This window comes from Passer domesticus, chromosome 14, assembly GCF_036417665.1.
Source record: "Passer domesticus isolate bPasDom1 chromosome 14, bPasDom1.hap1, whole genome shotgun sequence".
In the NCBI taxonomy this organism is placed as follows: domain Eukaryota; kingdom Metazoa; phylum Chordata; class Aves; order Passeriformes; family Passeridae; genus Passer; species Passer domesticus.
This window is the reverse complement of record NC_087487.1, coordinates 6,489,442-6,514,828: the sequence shown is the minus strand read 5'-3', so window position 1 is coordinate 6,514,828 and position 25,387 is coordinate 6,489,442. Positions and strand designations below refer to the sequence as shown.

Below are 25,387 nucleotides of genomic sequence, written 5' to 3'. Positions count from 1 at the left end.
TATCCACATCCTGATCTATTTTAAAAATTCAGATTGTGACAGGCACATGGAGGATCAGACAACACATTTAGAAATGTACATGAAATGAAGATGCAGCTTTTTATTTCTGTATGCAATTACTGTATCTAAAAAGACACCTAAAGAAAGACTGGGGGAAAATCCATATTAAAATGCTCTTAAATTGACTCAGTCAGTTGTACATACAAGGGCTCAGCAGACACTCTGCAGGTCATTTGTGCACCCAGTGCCATGAGTGCTTACTTTTCCACAAAAGCAATTGTGTCTGGGCATTCCTGAAAACTCTGTCCCAAAGCTGGTGCCAGCCCTGAGCTCACTCTGCACACAGGGCTCCTGTCTCAGCTGCATCCTGTCTGCCCTCCCATGCAGAAACAAAAAAAGTGAGATTTGGCAGTAAGACTGTGAGCAGAAAACTGCAAATACTTTCACAAGTATCTTTGTATTTCTCCGATCTATTTCATTCTTACATATACACACATATACATATATATAAACATATATATATTCAAAAATAGAAAAGGTGTGGAGGAAATGAAGGGAAGTATTGCCAGTGAAATGTGTGTCATGCTCAAGGGAAGCCCAGGGATGGAGCCAGGCTGCAGCTTTCCATCCCTGCCCGTGAGTCAGACTGCAGCAGCCTGGGCACAGTCATATGACTGCAGCAGCACACTGTGGGGTGGACTGGCTTACACCACCCCAGCACGGAGAGAACAAATCCTGCAGCTGATGTGCTTCAGTTTTAGGGTCACTTGACAACTAAGGTTGTTTTCTTTCCCTTTGTCTTGCTCAACAAGGTACATCTACTGTTGCAATGATGACACCTTGATTCTTCCACCGGCTGACAAAGGAATAGCTCATTTGTGAATTCCAAAATAATAAAAAAATGTCTGGTTACCTGCTCTGCCTTCAGTGTCAGTTCAATAAAAATCTGCTGCAGCTTTTCATTTACAAAGTTGATGCAGAACTGTTCAAAACCGTTTTTCTGTAGAAAAGGAAGCAATGTAAAAATTAGTCTCCTGCCTTATATACAATAATTTTCAGTTCTAACACTGGCAATAAGCTTCAAAGAAACACTGTCAGTGACAGATGGGTTGCTGACTTTATAGACATTTTGTGGAATTTCAGATCTTCCTTTTAAGATCAATGACTTCATTTCTTTGAAGTTTCTTCAATACCTCATGTTTATTAAGTGAGACATTACCAGTGAGATGACAATGTCCAGGAAGATGGGTTGGGATTTTTTTGCTTTTATTCTGGCCATAGGATATGTGATTTTTTTTTCTGGTTTAAATTTTTTCCCCTCTGAATTACAAAAAAGCTCTCCTAGGTCAGACTTGCTCAAATCCCAAGTATTCCATTGTCATACCTGAAATATTTCAAAGCCATAAATATCAAGGACGCCAATGTTATATTCTTCATGGTCCTTCTCCATTGCCTTATTAATAGACTAACAAAACAGAAACAAAGCATAAAACAAAGTGTAGTTTATACAATTAAAATACATCAATATTCTTAAATACTTATAATAAAATTCTTTTTAAATAATATACTTGAATTTGAATACAAATATACAGAAAATGTTCTTTTGCTTTCACTTTTTAATAAAGTGTTACAAACAGTTAGGAAATGAACAGTATGTTATCCTCTTTTCCAGGTCAGTGAGCCTTTGGATCCACTATCTACAAAAATCTTTCTTTTCACTGTAATTAGCTCCGTTAAATAAAAGGAGCCAACAGAAAAAGAACAGCTTTAAATCTGCTATTTGATGAGTTTTGCTGAGGGTACAGTGAATCTCTTCACCTCACTCTGCATCCCCTCCTGGTACAGGCACAGACCATGGCAGGGCTGCTGTGGGCAGGGGAGCTCTGTTCACTGCAGTTCCCCCATGGAGCGGATCCCTGCTGCACCAGGAGCATCCAGGGCTCCCAGCCTCCAGCCCAGGGTCTGACTCTGAGCAAGAGAGCATTTTAGCCTGGAGAATGGAATTTGGCCCCTGGCTCCACTGCCCAATCCTGCTGCTGAAGGGGCTCTTTGCAGGGAAGTGGGATCAGAGAGCAGGGGAGCACAACCAGCCAGTTCTGCTCTGCTGAGGAGGAGGAATCACACTCAGAGAAGCAGGGATGCTGACAGAGGGAGATGAGGATCCCACATGGGACAGTGACAGCAGGAGCCTGCCAGCAAAGCTGGTGTCAGAGGCAGTGCCCTGGGTTTGGTATCCATGGTCACACTCCCACTGCACTGGGCAGGCCTGGGCAAAGCAGTGACAGGCAAGAAAAGGCCTGCAAGGAACATTCCTGGAGCCCTTCAACTTGTTTGGACACTTCAGTAGAATCAAGTAAATCCAACTTACATCCACCAAGTAATCAAAAACACGGGAGTGAAGGGCCTTGGCCAGGGCATCCCTGGTGTAGCAGGCTTGTTCCACGTTTAGTGTGACATTAATGGACTCAGATTTGCCTCCCCACTTGCTGTCCATCTGTCTGCTGGTCAGTTTTTCCTTCAGGCGGTCCTGGTTAATTCCCAGGAGAAAAGCAGGGAAAGCTAAAACTGCAAGAAAGATCAGGCTTGCTGGATTATGACTTACAGACTAAACACAGAACAAAGAAAAAAATTAACTTTATCTTAAGTAACAGTAAAAGTCATGGAGTGTGCAGTTTAAAAAGAAAAAGAGGAGCAATTTATGTCTTCAAAATTTCTCTATGCTCCTCAAGGACACCTTCAACTCTTTACTTAGATGGATTTCAATTAAGCTAAACGACCTTGAAGTAAAATAGTCATCTATTTCTGTACCTTCAGTCCTTCAAACATGTAAGCTGCCACAGGACATGGTTTTGAACTGTGTGGTTCAAACAAATCACTCTTGGAGGAGATGGAAATAAAATGCAGAGCTCACACATGAAATAAACTTGACACCATTGACAATTCTTTGTAAAAACATTAAATGTTTAAAATGCAATAAAAGTAGGCTGTTTCCCAATATCCTCTCTCTTTCTTCTTGTAAGTTAGGACATTGCAAAAAGTTTTCAATTACCTTGCCTTTTATTTCTTAATTCTTTATTCTGTAAGTACTTTGCCAATTCTGTTTCCCCTAGTTTAAAAGTAAAGCACAAAAATACATCTGTGCCATAAGCAGCCCAGGGTCTGGCATTCTCTACTCTCTAAGCACATGGTGCAGATGCTATTGCAGGTGTCACACACCTTAGGGAGTGGAAAACCACAAGTGCCTTGAAAGCAAATGGAAACAGCTCCTGAGCAAAACTCTTGGAGGTGGTATTGCACCTCCACTAAACCACATGACTCTCTAACAGTGTTTCCTCCATGTTCCACTGGTTTCAGATCTGCTTTACTGGTGTGAGGAGGATGTAAATAATCACTAAGGTGGCAGCCACTTGTGCTTTATGCAACTGTAATGTCACAGCACAACCCTTTAGTACACTATTGCAAAAGTATTTTTAAAATTGGAAATAACCACCCACTTTCTAAAATATTATTTATTACCATCAGCAAACTGATTAAATTTACTCTGGGGTACCAGGAACCACACAAAGTTGAGTCTCTGGTAATTCAGAGAACACAGGATGAAGAGCACATGAAAAGGTCAGTCATCATATGCTTCACCTTGGGAAAGAATGCAGGCAATTACAGACCACCAGATATGTTCACATATACTGCTAAAATGCCAGGAAAAATGCTTAACCAATAGCACTGGTAAGAATTTATGAAGACAGTCTAATGGCAAGGAGCACCGTGCAGAGCCCAGAAACTCTCCCTTCCCAGCACTAATGATTTACTGTAAGGGAAGAGTAGCTGGCCAGCACTTGATACAGCTCCACATTCCTAAGATGCCTGACTGTTTTCCCTAGTTAGGGACCATAAAGTTGCAGTCTGGAAATTATTATAAAGCAGGATATGCATGTAATTGAAAAAATGATCCTCAAAGAGTCATCAGTAGCATTCAGTGGAATAGTTTGAAATGCACTCTGTAAAGGAAAGCTGAAAAGACCGGGCTCATTTCCTGGGCTTCCAGGAAGTGAAAAACAACCCTTTCAATACTATGCAAGTGTAAAGAGGGAGAGCTTAAATTCTTTTCTCCTTCCAAGGTAGTAGTATTATTATTTGCCATGATTTGTAGCATGAAAGATTTCCAGCAAATAAGAACTTTTTTCATCTATTAATATAATAAAAAACTAGAGCAGATAGCAATCACTGGCAGTTTTAAAGATGTATTTGTCTAAAGGTCTATCAAGAATGGTCTGTACAGATTTGATTCTGACTCAGAGTAGAGGTTTTGATGTCCCAAAGAATGGCTTTGCATGTTCCTCTGCATTTGGCTGTGTAACAACAAGAATGCTACTGACTAAATTCTTAAACTTGTTATTATTTCAGGCTTACACAAAGCAAGACTGACCAGGGGTGGTCCCTTGTGCTTTATCTTTTGTGGCTGTGCAGGCTATAAATGCTTTAGTATTTAGTTGGTTAGGATGAATAGTAAACTAAGGGGAAGACTAATGGAGAAGAGAAATGAGACCAACTTTCATCTTCAGAATGCATAAATGATGTGCTAGATGTGGCTATTTCTTCTCTGGCTTCTCTAAAATCAGTATATTTATGTGTTTCTAATTTCTAATTTCTTTCCATGCATTATTCATAGACAATTTGTGTATTTGTATCCCAAGGAACAGGAGAAACAAGCTGGACATGGCTCATCACAGAAACACATTAACTTCTAATGATTTATTTTTAATTAATGTCTTTAACATTTGTTATTTTGATGCTACTCACTCTGTATCTATCTTGTATGGCTTTCAAATGTCTTGATCTGATTGAAAGATTTAACACTGTGATTTGAATTGAAGCACAGTAGCTCATTTGGAATCAAAAGGCATATAAATACAATGCCACAAAATGTTTTTCTTTGGGTTCCCTTCTTAATTTGAGAGACTAGAAAGGTTAAAAATTATTAATTTTTATTTCCCAATTTCATAAAACAAACAGCAGGAGAATGCTAATACAGTTGCGTGTGAAGCTGACTGCACAAGATAAGTTAGTTATGAATAAAGTATCTAAAACTAAACAACTGCAATTTTCCTGAACATAAGACCCATTCTGAACAAAGAATTAAGAGAACACACAGGTATGTGTATGGTACTGTTATGTATGTTGTGCTTATCCACTCTGTCCTTAAACTACCCAAGCAGCATAAACCCACATTAGATGCAAGGTGTAAATCACAACACAAACATTTAAAACTCCAAGTCCATTAACATTCCAACACCTTGCTGCTGGGAGCCCAGCTGCTACAGAGCAGAGCACAGGCTGAGGGAGGCAAGGACAGGGCACTGTGGGAAAGGGAACTGCAAAGAAACAGTTACTCAGTAGCTGTAGCTAACAATGAGGTATCAGTTGAGGAATTTGAGACAGGGAACACAACTGCAGAGTGCAAAGCCTTCGTTCGTTTCAGTTCAGCTCTGAGCTCTGTTTCCAGCACACATGCACACACCTGTGAGGATGCCTGGGCACCAGCCATGTCCTGAGCCCAGGGACCCCCCAGCTGGGAGCTGCCTTCACAGGACAGGAGGCCACACAAACCACACAACCAACAGGGTTTATGAATGTGTGCTGATGCACTGAAAGAAGCAGAGCTCAAGCCCTTCTTAGTGTCTATTATTTCACACTCAAAGGCTGGAACAGGATTTCTCAAACTCAAAATCACACTCCATTTAAGTCCGTGGCCTTTTACAAGACAAAAGAGGGGCCCTCAGCACCTGGTTTTGGCAGAGACTCTCAACTGGCAGCCTCACATCCTAAGAATCTCTGCTCTGTTTGGATAAGCAGCTCTAAATTGCAGTTCACCTCCTGCCATCTGGGCTGCAGCCCACTGCTGCTCCTGGAACAGTTTCCAGAGGTACTTACACTCCTCGCTCTCCACTCCTGCATAGTTGCCAACTTCTTTGAAGCTGATGTTTCCCAAATGCAATATTCCTGCCACTATCTGCAGTACCAGTGCCTGCTCCTCTGCAAAGATCCCAATCACACTCATTGCGTGCTGGGAAGAAAAACAAACAGATTTGCATCAGTTGAAGACTCTTGTTTCAGAAATCCTTGTAAATGTTGGTGTTAAAAAGTAGAGTTATTCAAAGCAGTTCAGATTCCTAAGGCCATCAAATTTCATTAAAGCTGCAATGAAGTTTCAAAGGATACCAGATGTCCTACTCCAGCATTTCTGTATTTTGTTAATTAAATACAGAAGCATCTCTGTTTTTTTAGAAGATGCATTAACAAAATAAGTTCTGGAAAAAATAAACACCTGCTTTAAAGCATCACAGTAAAAATAAATAGTTTCATTGCAAACAGGGAAACAAGGAACCTAAGAGACAATGATTTTACTCCTTCTACACAGTCACTTTACCCACCAAGACTAAGAACTGTGAAGCTGTACTGAATGACTCTAATAAACAGCCCAGCTTAGGCTGTGAAATTCAGCCACTTACTAGAAAATCTCCAGCACCCCTGGGTTTTGGAGTTCTGAGTACATGACAACTTACAGAATGTCTTCTCAATAAACTTTTTCTAAAATACTAGGTAAGCTCCAATACAACAGCAATAATTATTTTTAGGCCTTTAAATGTGCTACATACATAGATGTGCTAATACATCTACTTTAAACAGTAAATTCCTAAGAACAGGACACCAGCAGTTGGCAGGTCACACAATGAACTGGCAGCAGCTCTGGATAAAGATCCCTGATCTGTGTTTTCACACTCCCTTTCTCCAGCTTTTCAGCTGTACTGTTTTAAATAAGCACGGAAGGTCAGCCAGCACTGGTAATTCAGCTAAAACAGAGCACTCTTTTATAATTTTCTTCTAATGCGAGTTCCTAGTTGTGTTTGCATTTTCACATTTTTCATACTACAGATTATCTGTACAAGTTAAATTTCATTAAATTTGCACCCTTCTGAAAAAGAACAAACTGAAAGTCACAACATCTTTCTGCAAAACCTGTCTTCAGGGTTAACATACCTCCTCCTCAAGACAAAATACAACTAGAATAAGTTATATCTACATTAATTTCTCATTCCCACATTAGTAGATGAACACCTTTGCTAAAAATAAACAGTGAAATGAACATACATCCTCCACTTTGCAAATCACACAGTAAAGAACTCACCAGTGTTTCTTGGAAATCTGATTTGTCATTGATGTCATCGACTTTGTAGGACCCAGAGAGACTCAGGTAGTAATAGTAGTCCATACTGGTAATGCCAAGGCTGCTTTTTTGTTCTGAGGAGGCCCCTTCAATTAGCTACAGAATAAAAACACCCAAATTAGGGATCACCCAACAATCTCCAGCAGAGATGAGCAGGTCAGAAACAGGTGACTGAGCCTGGAATTCCTGGCAGAGGTATGGCTGGTGCTGTGCCAGGGATGTATCCTTCCTCCTTCTGGTAATTGCTTAACCTAGAAGACCAGGCTCTCAATTCCATTCCCACAGATGGTTTAGTTCTAACTTCACAACTAATAAATAGTTAAAAATGTGACTGCCTTGAACACCTTCCATTATCTTTAACTCATTAACAAAAGGCAAAATGGGTTTTCCATCCACAATGTGTTCCCTAAATCCTCAGGAGCGATTGTTTTCCACACCTCCTGCAAGGCAGGCACAGTTGCATCACCTGTGGCTCTCTGTGAGGACAAGCACCCTCCACACTGCTCAGACCTGTGCAAAGGCCATGCAGCCAGGGAGGAACAAACCTCAGAACAGAGCTGTCAAAACCCCACGGTCTTTTAAATCTTGTGACAAACAATCTCTCCAGGCCACAGGAAAAGCAGCAGGATAGGGCAAATTGTACATAAACCTTGGAAAGGGAGAACATAAAGCTCCTGGAGCAACTCCAGCACCAACTCAGCTTTCCCTCCTGGCAATGGCACTTCAACTATATGTGAAGCTGGCTACAGTCATTTACAAAGCTCTGGCTTGGCCCTAGTTTTGTAGAGCTCGATCAGCAGCACTGCAGCAGGTGAGGACCATGCACATCAAAGACCGCTGAAGACCAGCAGTCTTTTCAAAGACAAAAACCAGAGACACTTGGACAATTCAACAAAGTATTATCATAAATGTCTCAGAAAAAATAAACTGAGAATCAGATTTCTCTTTCCCAGGAAGTATAGGCCAATACAGATATATATAAACTGGCCTCTCTCTGTATATATGTAGGCCAATTTAAATAGAAATCTGCTGAAAAGTTGTCATTTTCTATTATATTCTCCTAGACTTTTCCACATGGGAGTTCACAATGAGTTTCCAAGCAAGGCTTTGAAATATTGCAGTATTCTGTTCTGAAAGGCAGCCAGGCAGGTCTATGGCAGATGGTGTCTCACCATGCTACTGAGCTTCCCAGCAGAGACCAGGTTACCTCTGCAGTGTGCACTCCAATCCCACAGCTTTGAGAACAACTATTCAATCAAAAGGAGAAACAGGTCCTAGATACTTTACATAACTCAAAAAGGACTTAGACACTTCTGACCTGGTAAAAAATGTGAAAACTTCTCTCTCCAGGATTCCTCATTACAACTCGAGATTTTTCCAGGAGGAAGTTGGAGATTTTCCCTCCATCTGGTTCTCCACCTGGGCTAAACTGTATTTCAAAGTATTTGCCCTGCAATAAACAATTCAAGCTGTTAAATGATTAGTAAATGCAAATTCAAAGCTGTGCACTTGTACTGTATTCCAAGCAAGGTTAGGAGGGTATTTCATCTTTATGGATACCTCAAGGTATCCATAGAACCTAAGCTCAGACTCTTGACCCACCACATCTTTTCTGCATTTATACAGCTCGACATTAACACATCCCATGTTAATTCAAATGCAGAGAGGAAATCAGTGGCTTCTCTTCACTGCTGACACTGATCAGTATAAAGGAAACCATGAGGCTCACCTACACAGCAGGTCAGTTCAACAGATTTACAACCAACAGCAAACTGTTCTGCCTGGGAGCAAAGCAAAGCCACGACCTCTTGCATTCAGGGAGACATTAACTGCATTAACACTCATGTTAGCCAAGGAACACATCTCAAATTTTTAAAGCCTATGTGTGGAACCTCTGGTGTGCAATTTAGTGAGCAGTCACTTCATGAGATTATCTTGACCCTTCTGGAATGACAGACTGCAGGTAATTCCTGCCTACTGCCTGTATAATATTAGCAAAGGCTGCAGCCTTGGTACTTCAAATACTGTACCCAGTACATACAGATAAAGAAATGCAGAAAAAAACCCCATATACTGAAGGAATCAGAAGCTCTGACATCTACCATGGTTTAAAACACATTTTCTATCTTATTCAGATTGACTTCACCTGTAGTAAATTTATAGTATACCCCTGAACACTCTGTCTGTAACAGCACACAAACTGGAAGAGTAAAGTCATCTTGAAGGCAGAGGGACTTACAAATCTGCTGGAGTTGTTGTTTCGTACAGTTTTTGCATTCCCAAAGGCCTCCAGTAAAGGGTTGGACTGTAGAATAATATCTTTAACATGCTAAAATTTTAGGAAATGAAAGAAATGCAAATTCAGAAATAGACATTTTTAAAGCTCTTACAGATTTTCTAAAAAAAAACCCCATGACATATAAATTATCTATTAAAAAGGCAAGGAATCCTGCATCTGTAAAATAATCTCTGGATCACATAAGGAACAGAATCCAACTATTTTTCTTCCAGAGCTTTTAGTTCCTATTTTTTAGGAAAATCTTACAGAATTAAACAAAATGCCTGAGGCTAAAACCTGGTTCTTCTGTGCATTGTTCTGCCAATCAACACAGCTGATAAACTGATCTGTTTCTTCCATCATCTTAATTTTAAACCATGCTTACACATGAGCTTTTAATTTTTTGGAGGGGTCTGGAACCACAATCAATTAAGTCAGAGTAGCACAAAATTTAGGAATCTGCCAGTGCTTCAGCAATCTGTTTTGGGATCACTGACAAAGCTATCCCGTTGTCTTAGAAAGCAAAGTATAGTGTTAATATTGTCTCTTTATCTGGTCCTGGGAGCTTGAAACATGGAGAAGACATCAGCTTTGGAAAAAAGCCAGTGCAGGCTGGGGTGTGAAAAGAAGATGGAATTTTATTTCAAAATAAATGCTCGAGGCAAGCTACCAACATCATTAATTCTAACTCTGTCATTTCTAAGAGATTCTTTAAATTTTGTACAAAAAGCTGGGATGTTTGAAACAAAGTATTTCCTATATAAAGTATATTTATTGCAAAAATCACACAATGAACCCTCTCTCTGGATTATTATCTTGGTTACTGAGTTATTCTCTGCAATGGTCCCAGTGTCACTGTTGTGCAAAACTATGCAGAAAGAAAACACTCAACGTCAGAGAGTGCAATAAAGCAAAAATTACAGCAAGCACTCAACAGGAATGGACTGGTAAAAGCAGCCACTACCTACTAGTGCCTGTCAGTGAAGGACTGACACTGTAATGTCATTTAGGGAATTTTTATGGCTATTTCACTCAATTAGCCTTAGCTCATAGGTAGAACAGACATCAACAGTATAGTTCTTTACGAAAGCAACTATTTGTTCTTTCAGGCAGCTTTCACACACCCTAATTGTCCCTAGGTAACATCATAAAACAAGATGTTTTTGCTGTGCCTCTTTGATGTATACACACAAATCAGAAATCTAAAGGAAGCAATAGAAACCCAAAAAGCCAGGTCAGTTTTCCATAAAATGCCAACACAGGAGGAAAAACCAAACATCTACTGAAAGGATTGTTTATTCTTAATCTGGTTTAGAACAATTAAAGTACCTCTTATCACTTAACTAAAAAAAAAAAAAAAAAACAAAAGCAAAGACCAAACCCACCCATGTTGCAGATGCAATGTAGCACAAGGGCTGCAGCACCTGGAGCAGAGCTGATCCTGGCCCTGTGGCTGTCCCTGCCGTGGCTCCCATGCACATCCTGCAGGTGAGCAGAGCTGCCCAGCCCAGGGCTCTCTGCCTTGGGGCCCACGTGCTTCTGGCTGCTCATCCCCAAGATACCCAGGTCCAAAGAGCCTCTTATCTGCCAGTGTCTGCCCCAACAGTCTTTTGTCATTCCACCTCTCAAGGGAATCTTTAGACTAAGTTTATGCTTCAGTATTACTGTGTATCAACTCACCTGTACTTTAGGACCACCTCCTGAAATTTTGGAGATATAACTCATGATATATTTGGCAGCTACAGTCTTTCCAGCACCACTTTCTCCACTATAGAAAAAGAAACACAAAAATGCACATGTCAGCTTTTAAGTAACTCTACAGTGGGGTAATTTGAAGTTCATCTTGTCCAACCTAGGTGAAGTACCTTCATTAAATACAGCACATTCAGACTGAGTAACCTGGCAATACAGACTGTGATACGGTGTGGTAGCATGGTACTTGGATATGTTTGTGAGCACACAACTCTGAATAGACCATCTTGCATGGACACCAGAACCTCTGTGAGACTCCAAGGTCAGAAAAGTACACACACTGAGAAACATCCACTTAAACCAATATGCTCAGAAGAGAATCTGTGTGTTAAAGACTCAATTCCCATTTACATTTAGGGGGATTTCAGGTCTTGACACAAAAACTAATTTGAAAATCTGAGCTGTGCATGCCATGCCAGATACCTACTTCATTTTAATAGTTTTTTTTTTTGTTTTAGGTGTTCCTGAATAAAATAATGAGGCATTATTAATCACATCCTGAATGACGGAAGAACCACCTTCCTGTTCCTATGCCTCTTGACACAGGGTACAAGAAGTCTTAATATCCCATACTAGCTCTCACAATTCCTTACTTCCTTCCTTTATAATACTTCACTTCAATGGTGAATGGTGTTTACAATATCAGCAGCTTTGCCTTCTTGCAATCAGTAACTTTCTCAAGAGGGAAAGAAGACTGGCATGCCAGACAATCCAACCTCCCTTCACTTCACCCCTTAAAGCTTCTTCCCTTCATTTCAACAAAATTCCTCCAGCCTTCATAAGCCTTGGTGCAAGTCAACTCTGACCTTAATGCATTTCCCATGAGCAGGACAACTACACCAGAGCAAAAAGAACAACACACAGATGTTGAGTCAACACCACAAAAAGAGCTAAAATAGTTTTCTCTTTTGTGAAAGTCTGTGCTATCTTTAAACTCCTGAATAATTTCAGTAAATGTCATTGACTCTTCTATCCTGCGCCCACTTGTTCCTGGATGTGGATCAAATGCACATCTTTTCCTGCACAAACTTGAGCTACATCTGCCAAAGAAACATCAGCATGTCCTGTACAGGAAAGGGACTCGCCGAGAACGAACAACTCAGAGCTCCTTATCAGCATGACTAACAGACACATTTTTAAAGGCTTCATTCTGGAAAAACTTCCCAAACTGCCAAGCTGCAAATGTAATTTTACATCTTTAAAGCCTCCAAACAATACAGAAATACTGAAAGGCTCTTTAAAAATTATTTTCCCAGAAATATTTTCATGCTTTTGTCTTCTCTTGACTTCTCTTGCAGATGAAACTGAAAACTTGAAAGGGTGAAAAAGTACTTACTGAGCATCCATCTGTGGAGCACAGACCATGATTATTATTGTTCTTCTGAGTCACCTTTTCCTAACAACCAAGAAAGCCTGTATTATGCATATCCACTACATTCACAGGGACAGACTTTGATGAATGGCAAACTGCTTTTAGAAGTTCAAATCATGAATAGTTCAATAATTAAAATAACATTTCTTCAAAATCTGCTGGCAGTAAATTTGTTCTTCCTGTTGTAAAACCAGACTGAACCTGAATCATACTCTGAGCTTACAAATTGCAGTTTTCGGATGAGTACAGGGGAGGATCCATGGCCAAACACTGAATAAATCTGATCAGGTACTATTTATCACACAGTAAAAATATAACATGTTTCTGCAAGATTTTCTTCAATGCATCCATTACCCTTCTCCTCCTGCTCCTCCAATTAAATGTGCCTTGTATTCCTTACTGCAGTGTCTGCCACAGAACTGACCTGGAGCAATAAAGCTCTGTTTTATTGTTAGCCTCTGTTTCAATGTAAGTGGTCCTTTCTAGCAAATTAATTTGGCCAAAAAACTGCCTTCCACAGCTTCATTAAATTTATGCATGCATACACTGTTTTTCAGTTTTAGGTTTTTATTGATCAAAGACCAGCAAATTGCTGCAATTAAACTAGAATAAAACAAGAAGATGCATTATTTATGAACCTAAGTAGCTTTATCTGATGGGATGGCATCCTGCCCCCAGTAAAGCTCAGGTATTCAAAGGGAACAGGGAAATTGTGCCATTCCTGCCAAATGGTTCTCATGCAGCTGCTTCATATAAATCTTACTGCTCTGCTGCTATTAACACTATTTTAAGAAGATGCAAGAATCATCTAACTTGGTAGTTTGAAGTATGTTGGAAGTATGGAGGTTTTTAGAGCTTGAAAAAATTCTTAAAATTGCTTAAAGTGCACTGTGTGTGTGGCAATTTTCTCAGAGACTTTTCTTGCTAAAAATAAATCTAGCACATAATCACTAACAAAAATTATAATGCTTTGAAAGATATATTGTTTCTTCCAGCACTATTTGCCACTTCCGAAAAATGACATTTTCTTCCACAAAGTCAATTAATACTTAGCTGTAATCAGAATAAGACTACAAACACAGAAGGAAATGTTTTTTGCTCCTTGCTTCCTTCCTAGAGGAAACAATCAGTAATTAGAGAAGCAAGATCCAATACACAGCATCATCCTTCTCTCTAAAATTAATTTTCTGAGTGACATTTAACATGGTATCCATGGCTGTAGAACAATACAAGTGATGCTTATCTGCACTGCCAGGACAATGTAGAAATTTTAATACCAAATATTTATAAAGAACTCTTGGATCTGCCAGTAAAGAACACTGTATATGTAAAATACTCTGATTTGGGTAAGTTTGGATAAGTTTTTTAATTTATTTACACAGAAAATTTACTTTCTGCAATTATGTTCAGAGAAACCTCAGTAGCATTATTTCAGTGAAATATTTTTCCCTTCTGAATCAGAGCTTTAACCTAACTTTCCTTACAGTGTTAGACTTATGTTTCTACCACTTCCTCATTAAAACTCAGCCATATTTCCAGTCAGGTTCTCTCCAGAATGATCAGTCATTTGAGTATTCTGGAAAGCTGAGATACAGAAGCTGACTAGAAATCTCATACTGAATTTTGAACTTAATAGAGTTAAGATAGACATGAGCTGCTCACTAAGAGCAGTTTGGGTGGTAAATGATCTTTTCATTCACTCCTATTTGTAGTACATAAGATGTATTGACTGCTTTCCTGGACTCAAATGTTGCCACACAAATGGCAAATGTAAACTAAAACTACAAACAAGAAACGCTGCTTTAAAGCAATGGCAACATCTCCTGGCAGGGATCACAGAACCAAAGTGAAAATAAAGTCCCCAGCTTTATAGAAAGGTGAAACCTTAACAACACTCTGACTGAAGAAATGCATTTATTGCTACATGATAGAAAAATACTAATCATAACCCGCACTCTCTCAATTAAAGGACAGTGATAGCCCAAAAAGAATTAAAGGCACAAGAGACAATTCTTCATAATTAAAATCTTGAGTGGACAACTCCTTCATAGTCTGGAAGGGCTGGAAGGGGCAGAAATGCCAACAGTCTCTTTTAATTGCCACCAACAAGCTTAGCTGAAGAAAGGGCTGAATTCAGTATCATGCCTCAGTAAAACATAAACTGAATGAGAAATAAACTCCAGCGCAGCCGTGTTACCCCCGTGAGTGAACTTCCTCTGCACTCCTGCCCATGCAGAGCCAGGGAAGACCTGGGGGCACTGCTCCCTCTCCCCACCTAAGCACACCCTGCTCCTGGACTCGGCCCAGCCCCGAGGCAGCCCATGAATCATCTCATTGTTTATTTACTCTGCAGCAGCCATGCAAAGCAGCTCAGCTGGGCTGAGACGTGTGCACGTGGAACTTTCTTAACACATATGCAAATATGCTGGAATCACTCAGCTAATGAAAAAGCCTTCCCTGGCCTTGGAAAGGTTGTTTGGTAACAGTTTTTCTTTTTAAATTAGTATTATCATATGAAAAGAGATTATTTTTGGTTGCCATCTATTCAGCATTTCAGAGAATTGCATTTTCTTTCAGATCTGCTTTCCCAGTTCATTCACTGACTTTTGAAGAGGATGAGTTTTTTCTATCAGTGTCTAAATGCATTTGGAGTGAATGTCCAGGTAAAAGGGGCTCAGCCTACATTAGGGACCCTCCTCCACCTGCCTGGAAACACAGATCTAGTCTGTGGGATGCATGTCCCCTCCCAGGTTGGGGGCAGATGCCACAGGTACCCAAAGCACACGGTGGGAGGGCACAGCAGGTGTGCACCTCCCCCTTCCCCACCACCCTCCTGTCTGCATTCCTGAGGCTCCATTCCAGACCTAGCCTTTGTGATCTGGCTGTAAACAGGGCCAGTCTACACCGAATTTTTCACCTTCTGTCTTTGCAAATCTTTCTTTGCAGGAAAATCTCTGACATGGAAAAACCTGGGCACTAGCTGGTTCTGTTCCTTCTGTTCTACCAGGGATTTCCAGTGGAGTCACTCCAAATTCAGACTAGTTATGAAGCAGAGATGCAAGAAGCACCTCACTATAACCATATCACCATCACTCATCTTCCACAGGACAATTTTTCACAGAAAAACTGAACACAAAGGTTCATTTGGAACTGCTTATGCTCAGCAGCTTCTGTGGCACTGACAACAGACAGCTGTGTCTCAGTTTTTTGAGAATCACCAGTTTAGGGGCAGAAATGCTAAAGCCCCTGGTAGCTATTATGTGAAACTGATGGAGTGGTAGCAGACTCTAAGTCAGGCAGAACATTCATTTCAGTCAAGAGCTGCAGCATCCTGGAAGCTGCCAGTCTGCAGCAGCTTCAGTGCCTTCTGGTCCACACAATAAAACAAAGCAAGCAAACTCCACACTTCAAGAAACTTCCTTCCAAAGTCCACAGTTTCTAAAGTGTTTGTAGAAACAATAAAAATGCCAAAGGAAAAATAAATGTGTATGCAGAAAAAAAAGTCTCTGAAATGTCCCTAGCAAACATGGTCCTTCTTGTTTCAGTTTTGCACAAATTTCAATTATCACCTACAGACTTTGAATAGGCTGTGCACACACTGAGAAGTTTCACTGCAGACACAAAATGTACATTCCTAAGAGCATTCAAGTACATCATCCAGCATTCAAGCACAAGAACTCTCAAGTAAAATTAAAGCTCTAAGTTTGTACCTCAGATCTGTATCTCAGAACTCTCTCAATGTGACTCCCTGCATGCACTGCACTCTGGGGCATAGCACAGGATCAAAAAATAGAGTTTTTATTCACAATCCACAACAGCTCACAGATTTTCACTATAAATTTAGCTTCATGTGAAACATCCCACTCTCTGGGATGTTACTTTATGCCAAAAGCAAAATTCCAATTTTACCCATTTGTAACAGGTCTTAATTTAGACTGCATGTGTCTAATAAACTTCAGCACAGTGATAAGTATCAGTTCTTCAAAGAGAAAGACTGAGCTGAGGGAACAATTCAGCCATGCCAGTGACAGGCAGGAGAGCTCTGGGCTTTTTGTTTCCTGTGTCCCAGGGCCCCAGGAGCAGGGAGGCCCTCCTTGGACCCAGCAAACTGTTACCTCCTGCTTGGCCTTCCCAGATGTAAAATCCCAGTCCTGGGAGTCCCCTCCCTGCTCTGGGGATGGGCAAAGGGCAGCTCCAGGAGCTCTGCACTGCACGCCCCCAGCAGCCCTGTCAGAAGGGGCAGAGGGTCCCAGCTGCAGCATCCTGCAGTTCTTGCTCTCCACGTGTTTTCTTTTATCACACACCACCTATGAAACCCACAGATGAGAACAAAGCGTAACTCTGGTCCCAAAATTCACTTTGACTGTCACTTAAATAATGCCTGTCATTAAAAAAGTTTAGTAAAAATTCTACAGTGAATTCCATCGCTTAGTAATTAAAAGAGATTAATAGCGAAGATAAAATTAATTTCCCAGCATCTCTCGCCTTTTGTCTCTGAGTGAATGTAAGTAGAATTCCAAAAGGAACAAAAGACCATGATAAATGCAGTCCATGTGGGATTGCTGGATTTAACAGTATCTGGCTGTACAGTTCTTAATCCAGTCCCCTCATGTAGTCATTCAAGCTGCTGTAATTCTGGTATTGGACAAGAAGCTGGCTGTGTGAGTAAGAGACTTCTTGTGGTTAAGCTGTCATCAGGATTTTACTGGAAAACAAAAAGGAGGGTCAGAAAACTCTAGATATCCCGGAAAATCCCAAATGTGGATGGGGACAGAAGATTTTTCATGACATAATAAACTTTTCTGCTTCATCAAGTTAAAACACCAGAAGATTAAATTCTTTTTACCCATCTTTTTCTTACCTTATAATGACACACTGATTTTCTCTGTCAATAATCATGTTTCTGTACATGCTGTCTGCAAGAGCATAAATATGTGGTGGGTTTTCATACTGTGCCTAGGAGGGGAAATAAAGAATAATTTTTCAAGACAACATTAAAAAATGCAGAAAGAGCAAAATAAGTTTGTATATAAATTGGAAGAGTTATTTCTCTGGAAAAAATAATTCCAAATAGCACTTTATAGTGAATTTTCCCCAAGAATTCTTTGGTGCATTTAACAAAAACAAACTAAAGTCTCTAGACTTTGCTAGTGAACTTTCTCTCATCCATAATTTTCTCCTAGACATACCCTGTTCTAAAAATGGCTTCTGCTGGAAATGAATTACTTGTCCAAAGGAAACACACAATACAAGCCTGTCCCACCAGGGGTCATGTGCTAACAATGCTCTCCCCCAGCAGCACTCAGAGCCTGGTGCCTCACGTCCCATTTTCACCCCCTGGGCCATCCAAACCCAACAGCTGCCCCGAGTGGACACACCCAACTCCAGCAGGAAATTGAATTTTAAGTCCCTAATGTGTCTGTGCTAACTCACTCTTCAAGCTGTATTTTCAAAAGTGGCATCACATTTTGGCACTTCACTTTTTTTATTGTTCTTGTCCAGTTAGAGAGTTCTGAAATCACAGTCTCCAAAACCAACAATGGCCATTTTGTGCATATGACAGCTTAAAACCTGCCTTTGCAGGAGCAGGGACATGACAAGGAGTGACACCTAATATGGATTAGAGCTAATCAATACAAATATTTTCTTGAAATACTGATCTTGTATTGCAGGGAGCTCAATCTGAATATTCAGTCTATGGCTATGACCATCTGCCAAGCTCTCCAAGCCCAGCACAATGTTAGCAAACCCAGAAACAAATGCTTCCCAGAGTTAAATTGTGCAGAATAGTATTTCCAAACTCCTGAATACTGCACAATATTTTAGACTGCTTTACTTACTGCTCCTTGGTACATTTCAATTTCCTTTTCCCCAAAATATGGCATTTGCTTGAAAGGATTCACAGAGATTAGTACAGAGCCAATGTATGTCTGCATTCAAAAGAAGTTAAGGTAACAACAGTTTCATAAAGTATCATCTTACTACTAACGACAAAGAACTTTTCCATCTATTACATAATACTTCAAAAAATAGTAAAAACCACCACAGCTTACAACAATTGTTAATAAAAATTAAATTAGCATGCTTACAAGAATATAAACATACTATTCAATTGAAATATTTTTGTATTATCTTATTTTAGAGTAAGCTAAGTACAGAACCATGTATTAAAGGCCAAAACATGACACACCTTGAATAAAAATACTGAAAGGAAATGGCACATTTGAACTGGTTTTAGTCTTTTGTAACTGAAGAGGTCCTACTGTCAGTATTAGAAAATATTGGTTTGACCTTTGCAGAAAACAGTGCAGTGACACATTCTGATCTCACAGGACAGTGCTGAGCAAGCAGAGCTGGGTGGAAACAGCCACTGCTGAGCTAAATTAGACAATTACTCAGCTGCATGCACTGGGGGTGCTGGGGAAATTGGGTAACTCAGTCTGTGGTGTTAGTTTATGAGTGAAACTGTAACAGTCCCTCAGAGTCCTCTCCTGCAGGCTGCCCTGGACCACGACACTCAATTTCAAGCCATTATCAGATTTTTTGCAACATTTTTAATATAGTATTTCATCATTCTGCATTCAGCTGCACATGCTCTGCATTTCAAATAAACCTTTGGAACTACAGCTGCAGTGTACACACAGGAAGCACCTGATAGCAATTCACAGGTATCACTATCACCTTTCATTGAGCTGGGAGTTAGCAATGAGCCCTCACTTATGGGTCCAAAATGTTGTACTGCAGGTTTCATTAACAATCTGGAACTGTTCACAGGCAAACTTCATATCTAAGCTTTCTGTACAGAGCAGGAAAATGAACAAATCTATCCTGCTGGATTGTCCTATGTAGGAATCTCCTACTGTGGTGCCAAAAGGTAACATGTTAGACAAGAACTATAACTCAATGTACATAATTTCTGTGATATTAATTTGCAATTCTTTCTTCACACATTTTTAATTTAATTCAAAACGAGTGACAACATCTGGGTCTTGGATATAACAGATCAATTACTCATTGTGTCAGTATAAACACTTGAAATGACAGTTTTCTGTTGGTAAACAATACCAGCATTTTCTGGGATGATTCTGTCATCTCTGTACAATGTAGCACTGAGAAATGTTCATTCATGAGTGGACACACAAACAATCCAAATATTCAAGAGATGATCTTCATCTTTGAATGAAAAGCCTTCACAGAACTGCAAAAGGAGTCTTTCTCCCTACATAAGGGAAGACTGATCCCCCAGTGTGACCACCAGTCCCCTTGGAAAACATTCTTATTCCATCTTCAGCAGAAAGATCATCTCCATGTTAATCTCACTATTTTCATGAAAAAGAAAAAGCAAAAATCTTTCTTCTGCATGGCACTGAAGTCTCTGCACACACTGCAGGGAACATGCAGCACTCCACAGGCCAAAGCACTCGTGCTGCTACCAGGAAGGATTCTACAGCTTGTCCCTGTACTACAGCCTGAATACCCTGCAACTTCACCCTGCTCCCATAAAGGAATTTAAATAATAGTGTGGTACTTCAGTCAGCAGAGGGTCCAAACCCATGTTCACACACAGATCAGAAACCTCTGCAGTTTGTGATGGAAACAACTGCAACATGAACTTTCCTCTATCAATCCTTGCTAAATTGAGCTGCTACACAGCTCTTGACCATCTGTCAAGAATATATGGAAACAGCCAGGAGATGTTATATTTCCTCCCCTTTCTGCTAAAATAGGTTAAGCTCTTCAAGGAAACTATTCTCCAGACACAACTAAGAAGAACGAAAACCTGGCTAAAACAGAAGCAACAGCATAACTTTCTAGTACATCATCACTGACTAGAATTTAACAAATTCATCACTGCAGCTCATGTTACATTGTAAAAGTTGAAAATGAAATAGTGACTATTCTTATCTTAAGGAATTGCTTTCATATGCATTTTTTTAAAAAAGGAAGCCTTGGGTACTGAAATCTTTTCTTTCTGTTAGGTTGCATGTTCTGGTATTTAAATTTTCACATTTTCATTAGTCATGAAAAAAAATTTCACTGAGAACACTGAAGATTTACAGATGTTGACATATTCACCTATTTCCATCATCCCATGATTCACAGTATTAACAATTCCAGAATAAGCTGTAAATAGGGCTATGTCTCAGAGGAAATGCAATTTTGAAAACATTATCATTTTGGAGGTATAGAAGAGACAACAATAAATGTACACGCACTTAAAACCTATTAATTCTTGCACTTAGAAGTGGCATTACCTCAGGAGGCTTCGAGGGTCACGTGAATGTGTAAATATATGCAAGTACAATCTTCAACATATTAAAAAGAGTACCTTAAAACAATTTTTGCTATCTTATTTTCAACTCTCATAATCAGCTATATTTTCAAAGGCTTTTCTGTTATCTCAGGTGAAGTGTCACATAAAATGTTCAGCATCCTTGAGTAATCTGCTTAAGGAGAATATGTGCATATAATTAGTGTCACATTGGCTCAGCAAGGCCACGGGGCTCCACAAAACCAGCAAAGGATACAAAAATATAGTCATCCATGTATCGTTTCTTTAGGTTCTCCACTATGGAATCCTCGGTGATTTTGGAAAGCAGGACCATGTCATCCACTCCACTGTGCTTGACATTGTGGCTCTGCCAGTGGTACCTGTAGTGTCCTTTGCTGCCCTGCAGGAAAGCACAATGAACATCACAAAGGTTACTACATTTCTCAGCAGAAGCACTAAGTAACTGAAAACCATCATTCGAATTCCAACTTCCCAAATGTTTTCCTTTCACTGAATTCTATTCCTTGATCCAGGCAATCCATGAAAGCATACATAAGTGGTGTCAGCTGACTTGCCTCTGTGCTGCCCTCCAGAACGAGAAGGTAATTCCAGGGGGTTTTGCGACCACCTACACACAGAATGAATTTCAGATGGCAGACATTTTTAAACCTAGTAGGAAAAAAACCCAATTATTCCAACTGAGATGCAGCTATTGGAAGCTAAGGATGCAAAAATTACACTCCTACATTGTAACTATTAGCAATGAGGATAATTACCATCACCACAATGAATTCCTCATCCTTTACAGTCTTTTAAGTCAAAGCTGCACATAAGCTGTTACTGGGAGGGAAGCTGTGGGCCTGCTGCAGTTCAGTATTCAGGGATGTTCTGCAAATGATGTACCCCAGCTTGTGGCTGCATGTCTTCACAGTCCCTTTTGATCTGTTAGTCACCATGCTTAATGACATCTAAATAGATACTCTCTCCCCACACTCAGAGACTACTATTTCAGGATGCTACAAAAACATGTGACATTTCATGCTGTACCACTTGAAATCAAAATCTGTTTTTCTTCCAGCTGATTTGAACAGTAGTTTGGTTCCATGGATACACCCACAAACAGATTTAAATCCAGTCAACATCAAGGCTATTAATTCAGCTAAAAATCTGCTCTCCAAACCCAAACCCATTTTCTGTAGCCTGGCAGACAATGCTAATGGAGTTCTGATCTCTTCCCTTTTTCTACTTAATTTTTGCTTATACAATGCTGAAATTAGTGATGCTGGTATTAACACATTTAACACTGAGAAGTGATCAAGTATGCTGTCAAGGAAGATGTGGCCAACAAAATGCCCGTTCTGCAAATTCCCCTTATTCTTTAATGCTACAATTTGTAACAATGTGATTTAACTACATTGCTCGGGTGTACTTTATCCAGGATCAAGTCACATTCACCAGGACACAAGCCATTTATTATTACAAAGTACATGCATTATTTTATTTTGCAAAAATTTTACAGATTAAAGAAGAAAATGTAGGTACTCTGAACACTTCAGATGCATTGGTATTCTGAAATGGGCTATCAGCAACTTACAGAGGGGCAACTTTTGTGTGTACACATTTCTGCAGGAGCAAATGACCCACACAACTTTACTACCACCAAGTGCTACACCAGGCCTACAGCCTGGCTTCATGTCAAGTTACATAAAAACCCAACTGGATTTTTACTTCAAGTGAAATTAACTTCCACTAAACCCTGCTACTGCAGACAGCACAGAAGCTGTAGGCTTTATGGGTGTTTTCTCTTAAGCCTCCAGCCACTCCTACCCTGATTTACATCCACTACTGCCAACACCAGTGGAGAACAATTGCAAACTTAACTCAGAAGAATGCTTTCAAATATAGTACAGCAGAAGTAAATATGTCTGAAAACACAACCTCAGCAATTTGTGTGAATGTCCACAAGCGTACATGATGTTCAATAAAATAATAACCTTAAACTAGTTTAGCTTGTGTGAACCTTGCTGATTTTCTATCTGTACAATGGAAGCAGTGATCTGGAAGCACTAAGAAAACAAAGAATCAAATTTTAAATTGTCATAAAACATATGACTGAAAATATTAGTTGAAGCTTGGGTTTTTGGAGAAAACAGAAGTCCAATGGATAATTTCCTTCAGTGTATTCATCAGCTTATTTGTGATATTACACTTGGAAAAAGGAATTGGTGGGATAGACAAAAAGGTACAATATCAAAATAAATATGGATAATTAGATTGTTTACAAAACTATACAGAATGTGGTTTAGTATCAGATAATGGAGTAAGCCACAAAAAATGTGTAAGAAATGAGACTGGAAAACAATCAAGCTTCCCTTTGGAAGCCATGGCATCAGTGAGCTCAGTGAGCATGAAGCTTGCAAAGCCGTGGGATACATGGAAAATGTGCACACTGTCTGCAAAACAGCAGCTTTATGCAAGTCACTGATTGTTCCTGACTGTGATTAAGGCCAAAGGGTTCTTCCCCAAAAGCACTGGGAGCCTGCAGGGAAGCAAGAGGGCAGTGCCAGGGCAGCCCACTCCCCTGAGAGCCCTGCCCTGCACTCCTGCCCAGCTCCAACCACAGCAGCAATCACAGCTGGGCCGCATGAGCACAGACACTGCAAACCCTGCAGAGCTTCAACGACAGGCAGCAGCCCAACACCCATAAAGCAGTGGCACAGAAGACAGCTGAGAGTCATGGCAATAAGTAGTTCACATTAAAATTGTAACTCAATTAAATGGCAGTTACATTCAAATGTGCAGAGAAGCAGCAAATCACCACCAGATTATTGTCAGATTTCTCCTCGGGATCAGAAATAAGCCCAAGCTGCAGTAGTGCCTGACCAGCCGTGGTTAAGTTTTGCTCTCACTCTTCCCTCTCCAGGAAGGTAACACCAATGGGGTGGCTAGGGGCAGTGGCTACCACCTCTTTCTCTGGGCAACAAAACAGGGAGTGTTTTGTCTAGAGGACACCACCCACTCCCAAGTTCTTGCCCCTACCAAGTATGAGTAATGACTGTTATAGAGCCTAACCTGAATTTAGCAACCAGTCACTTCCAACTGGTACTATAACCTTGTCCAGCTAACAACTAACAGGTTTTTGAGTTTTAAAATTAAAAAAAAAAAAATCCCTATAATCAATCATCTGAAAAAACTTCATATCACAGCAGTTATAAAAGCAACTCTTCATCTTACTCCAGGCTGCACATTTCCCAAAGGTCAAGGCAATATGCTTTAAAATCACACTGATTTGTTCTTATTGCATGTTTTTTGAGAATTTAAGCTTTTTTTTTAGCCAGAGCTAAAAATGCAGCACTCTAATGTGGAGACAATTTACACCTGAGCTAGGTACCTGGTGCCCACTCGAACCTGCTTTGCAGGGTGCACTCAGGCTAATTCATGCAGCCACTAATTGCCCTCTGCTGTCCACCACACAGCACACTTCTCCAGATCATCCACATCCAAGGCCAGGTCTCCTGGCCTGCTTGTGTCCCTCTGTCCCAGAAGGTTCTTCAGAGCCAGCAGCACAAGGCTAGCAGAGCTGCCCCACACCTGATGTTGCAGCAGCCCCAGCCAGGCCCTGGTAAGTCCCACAGGGCTCCCTGGGACATGGTCAGACCTGGCCAAGGAGCCCGAGGTCCAGCCATGGGCCAAGCCATGGGCAGCAGACGGGTGCTTGGCTTCTCTTAGGTTTGTTTTCTCAGTGAAAAGTGTGATGTAACTGTACAACAAGTAAGCAAATAAAAGTCTGTGTCAGCACTGACAAAGCCTGAGCAGCTGGAAAAAGATGAGCTTGGCAGATTAAGAAAAATACAAAACAAAACAAAAAGCCAACCCTAAAACAAAAACACATCTCAACAGGCTGCAAAAAGCCACAGAAGTGGAAACACCAGTGTAGAACAACCTGGCTGCCAGGCCTCCCCCAGGCTCTTCCCGGGCTTCCAACCCAGCATCTGACGTTGTGCAGGGAGTGGAGGCTGGCGTGGCAAGGCTGCAATTAAAGGCGTGTACCACACTGCTGTCAGCTGTTATTATTCATTTGGTTGCTGTTTTAGGCTCAAAATCAGATCTGCTCTGCACTGACAAGAATAATATTTACGAGTCACAAGCTGACCCCGTGAGCTCAGGCCGGCTGCTCGGGAGCCGCAGCCTCAGGAGGGGCACAGCTGCCCCGGCATCCCCAGCACCTGAGCCCGACACCAGGACCCTCAAACCCACTCTGCCCCCACTCTGCTCCTCAACACCCACTCATTAACAGATTAACACAACTGCTACATTCATACCAACAAAGGGGATATATATATTCTAAGTACTAGGTACTGTCTATGCTTCCTGCACCACTTTTGGTACTGGCAGTACAATATGGTTAAAGCAGATCATTGTTTTGTATGGAACCAGTAAGTACTGATAAGCCATTTATTTACAGAATTTATTTTTGCTGCCCTCCAC

The 25,387-nt window shown here is 40.5% G+C and overlaps 1 protein-coding gene across 1 annotated transcript in view; it reads right to left on the bottom strand.

Annotated features, from left to right (window-relative positions):
- Positions 1-25,387, bottom strand: part of MYO1E (myosin IE) — a 76,779-nt gene that overhangs the window by 25,760 nt on the left and 25,632 nt on the right. The window contains 11 exon segments of the mRNA XM_064389188.1: positions 914-1,000; positions 1,385-1,465; positions 2,369-2,565; positions 5,932-6,064; positions 7,187-7,321; positions 8,544-8,675; positions 9,465-9,554; positions 11,184-11,271; positions 17,489-17,583; positions 18,468-18,557; positions 21,156-21,299. Coding sequence (XP_064245258.1) covers positions 914-1,000; positions 1,385-1,465; positions 2,369-2,565; positions 5,932-6,064; positions 7,187-7,321; positions 8,544-8,675; positions 9,465-9,554; positions 11,184-11,271; positions 17,489-17,583; positions 18,468-18,557; positions 21,156-21,299 — 1,272 coding nt within the window.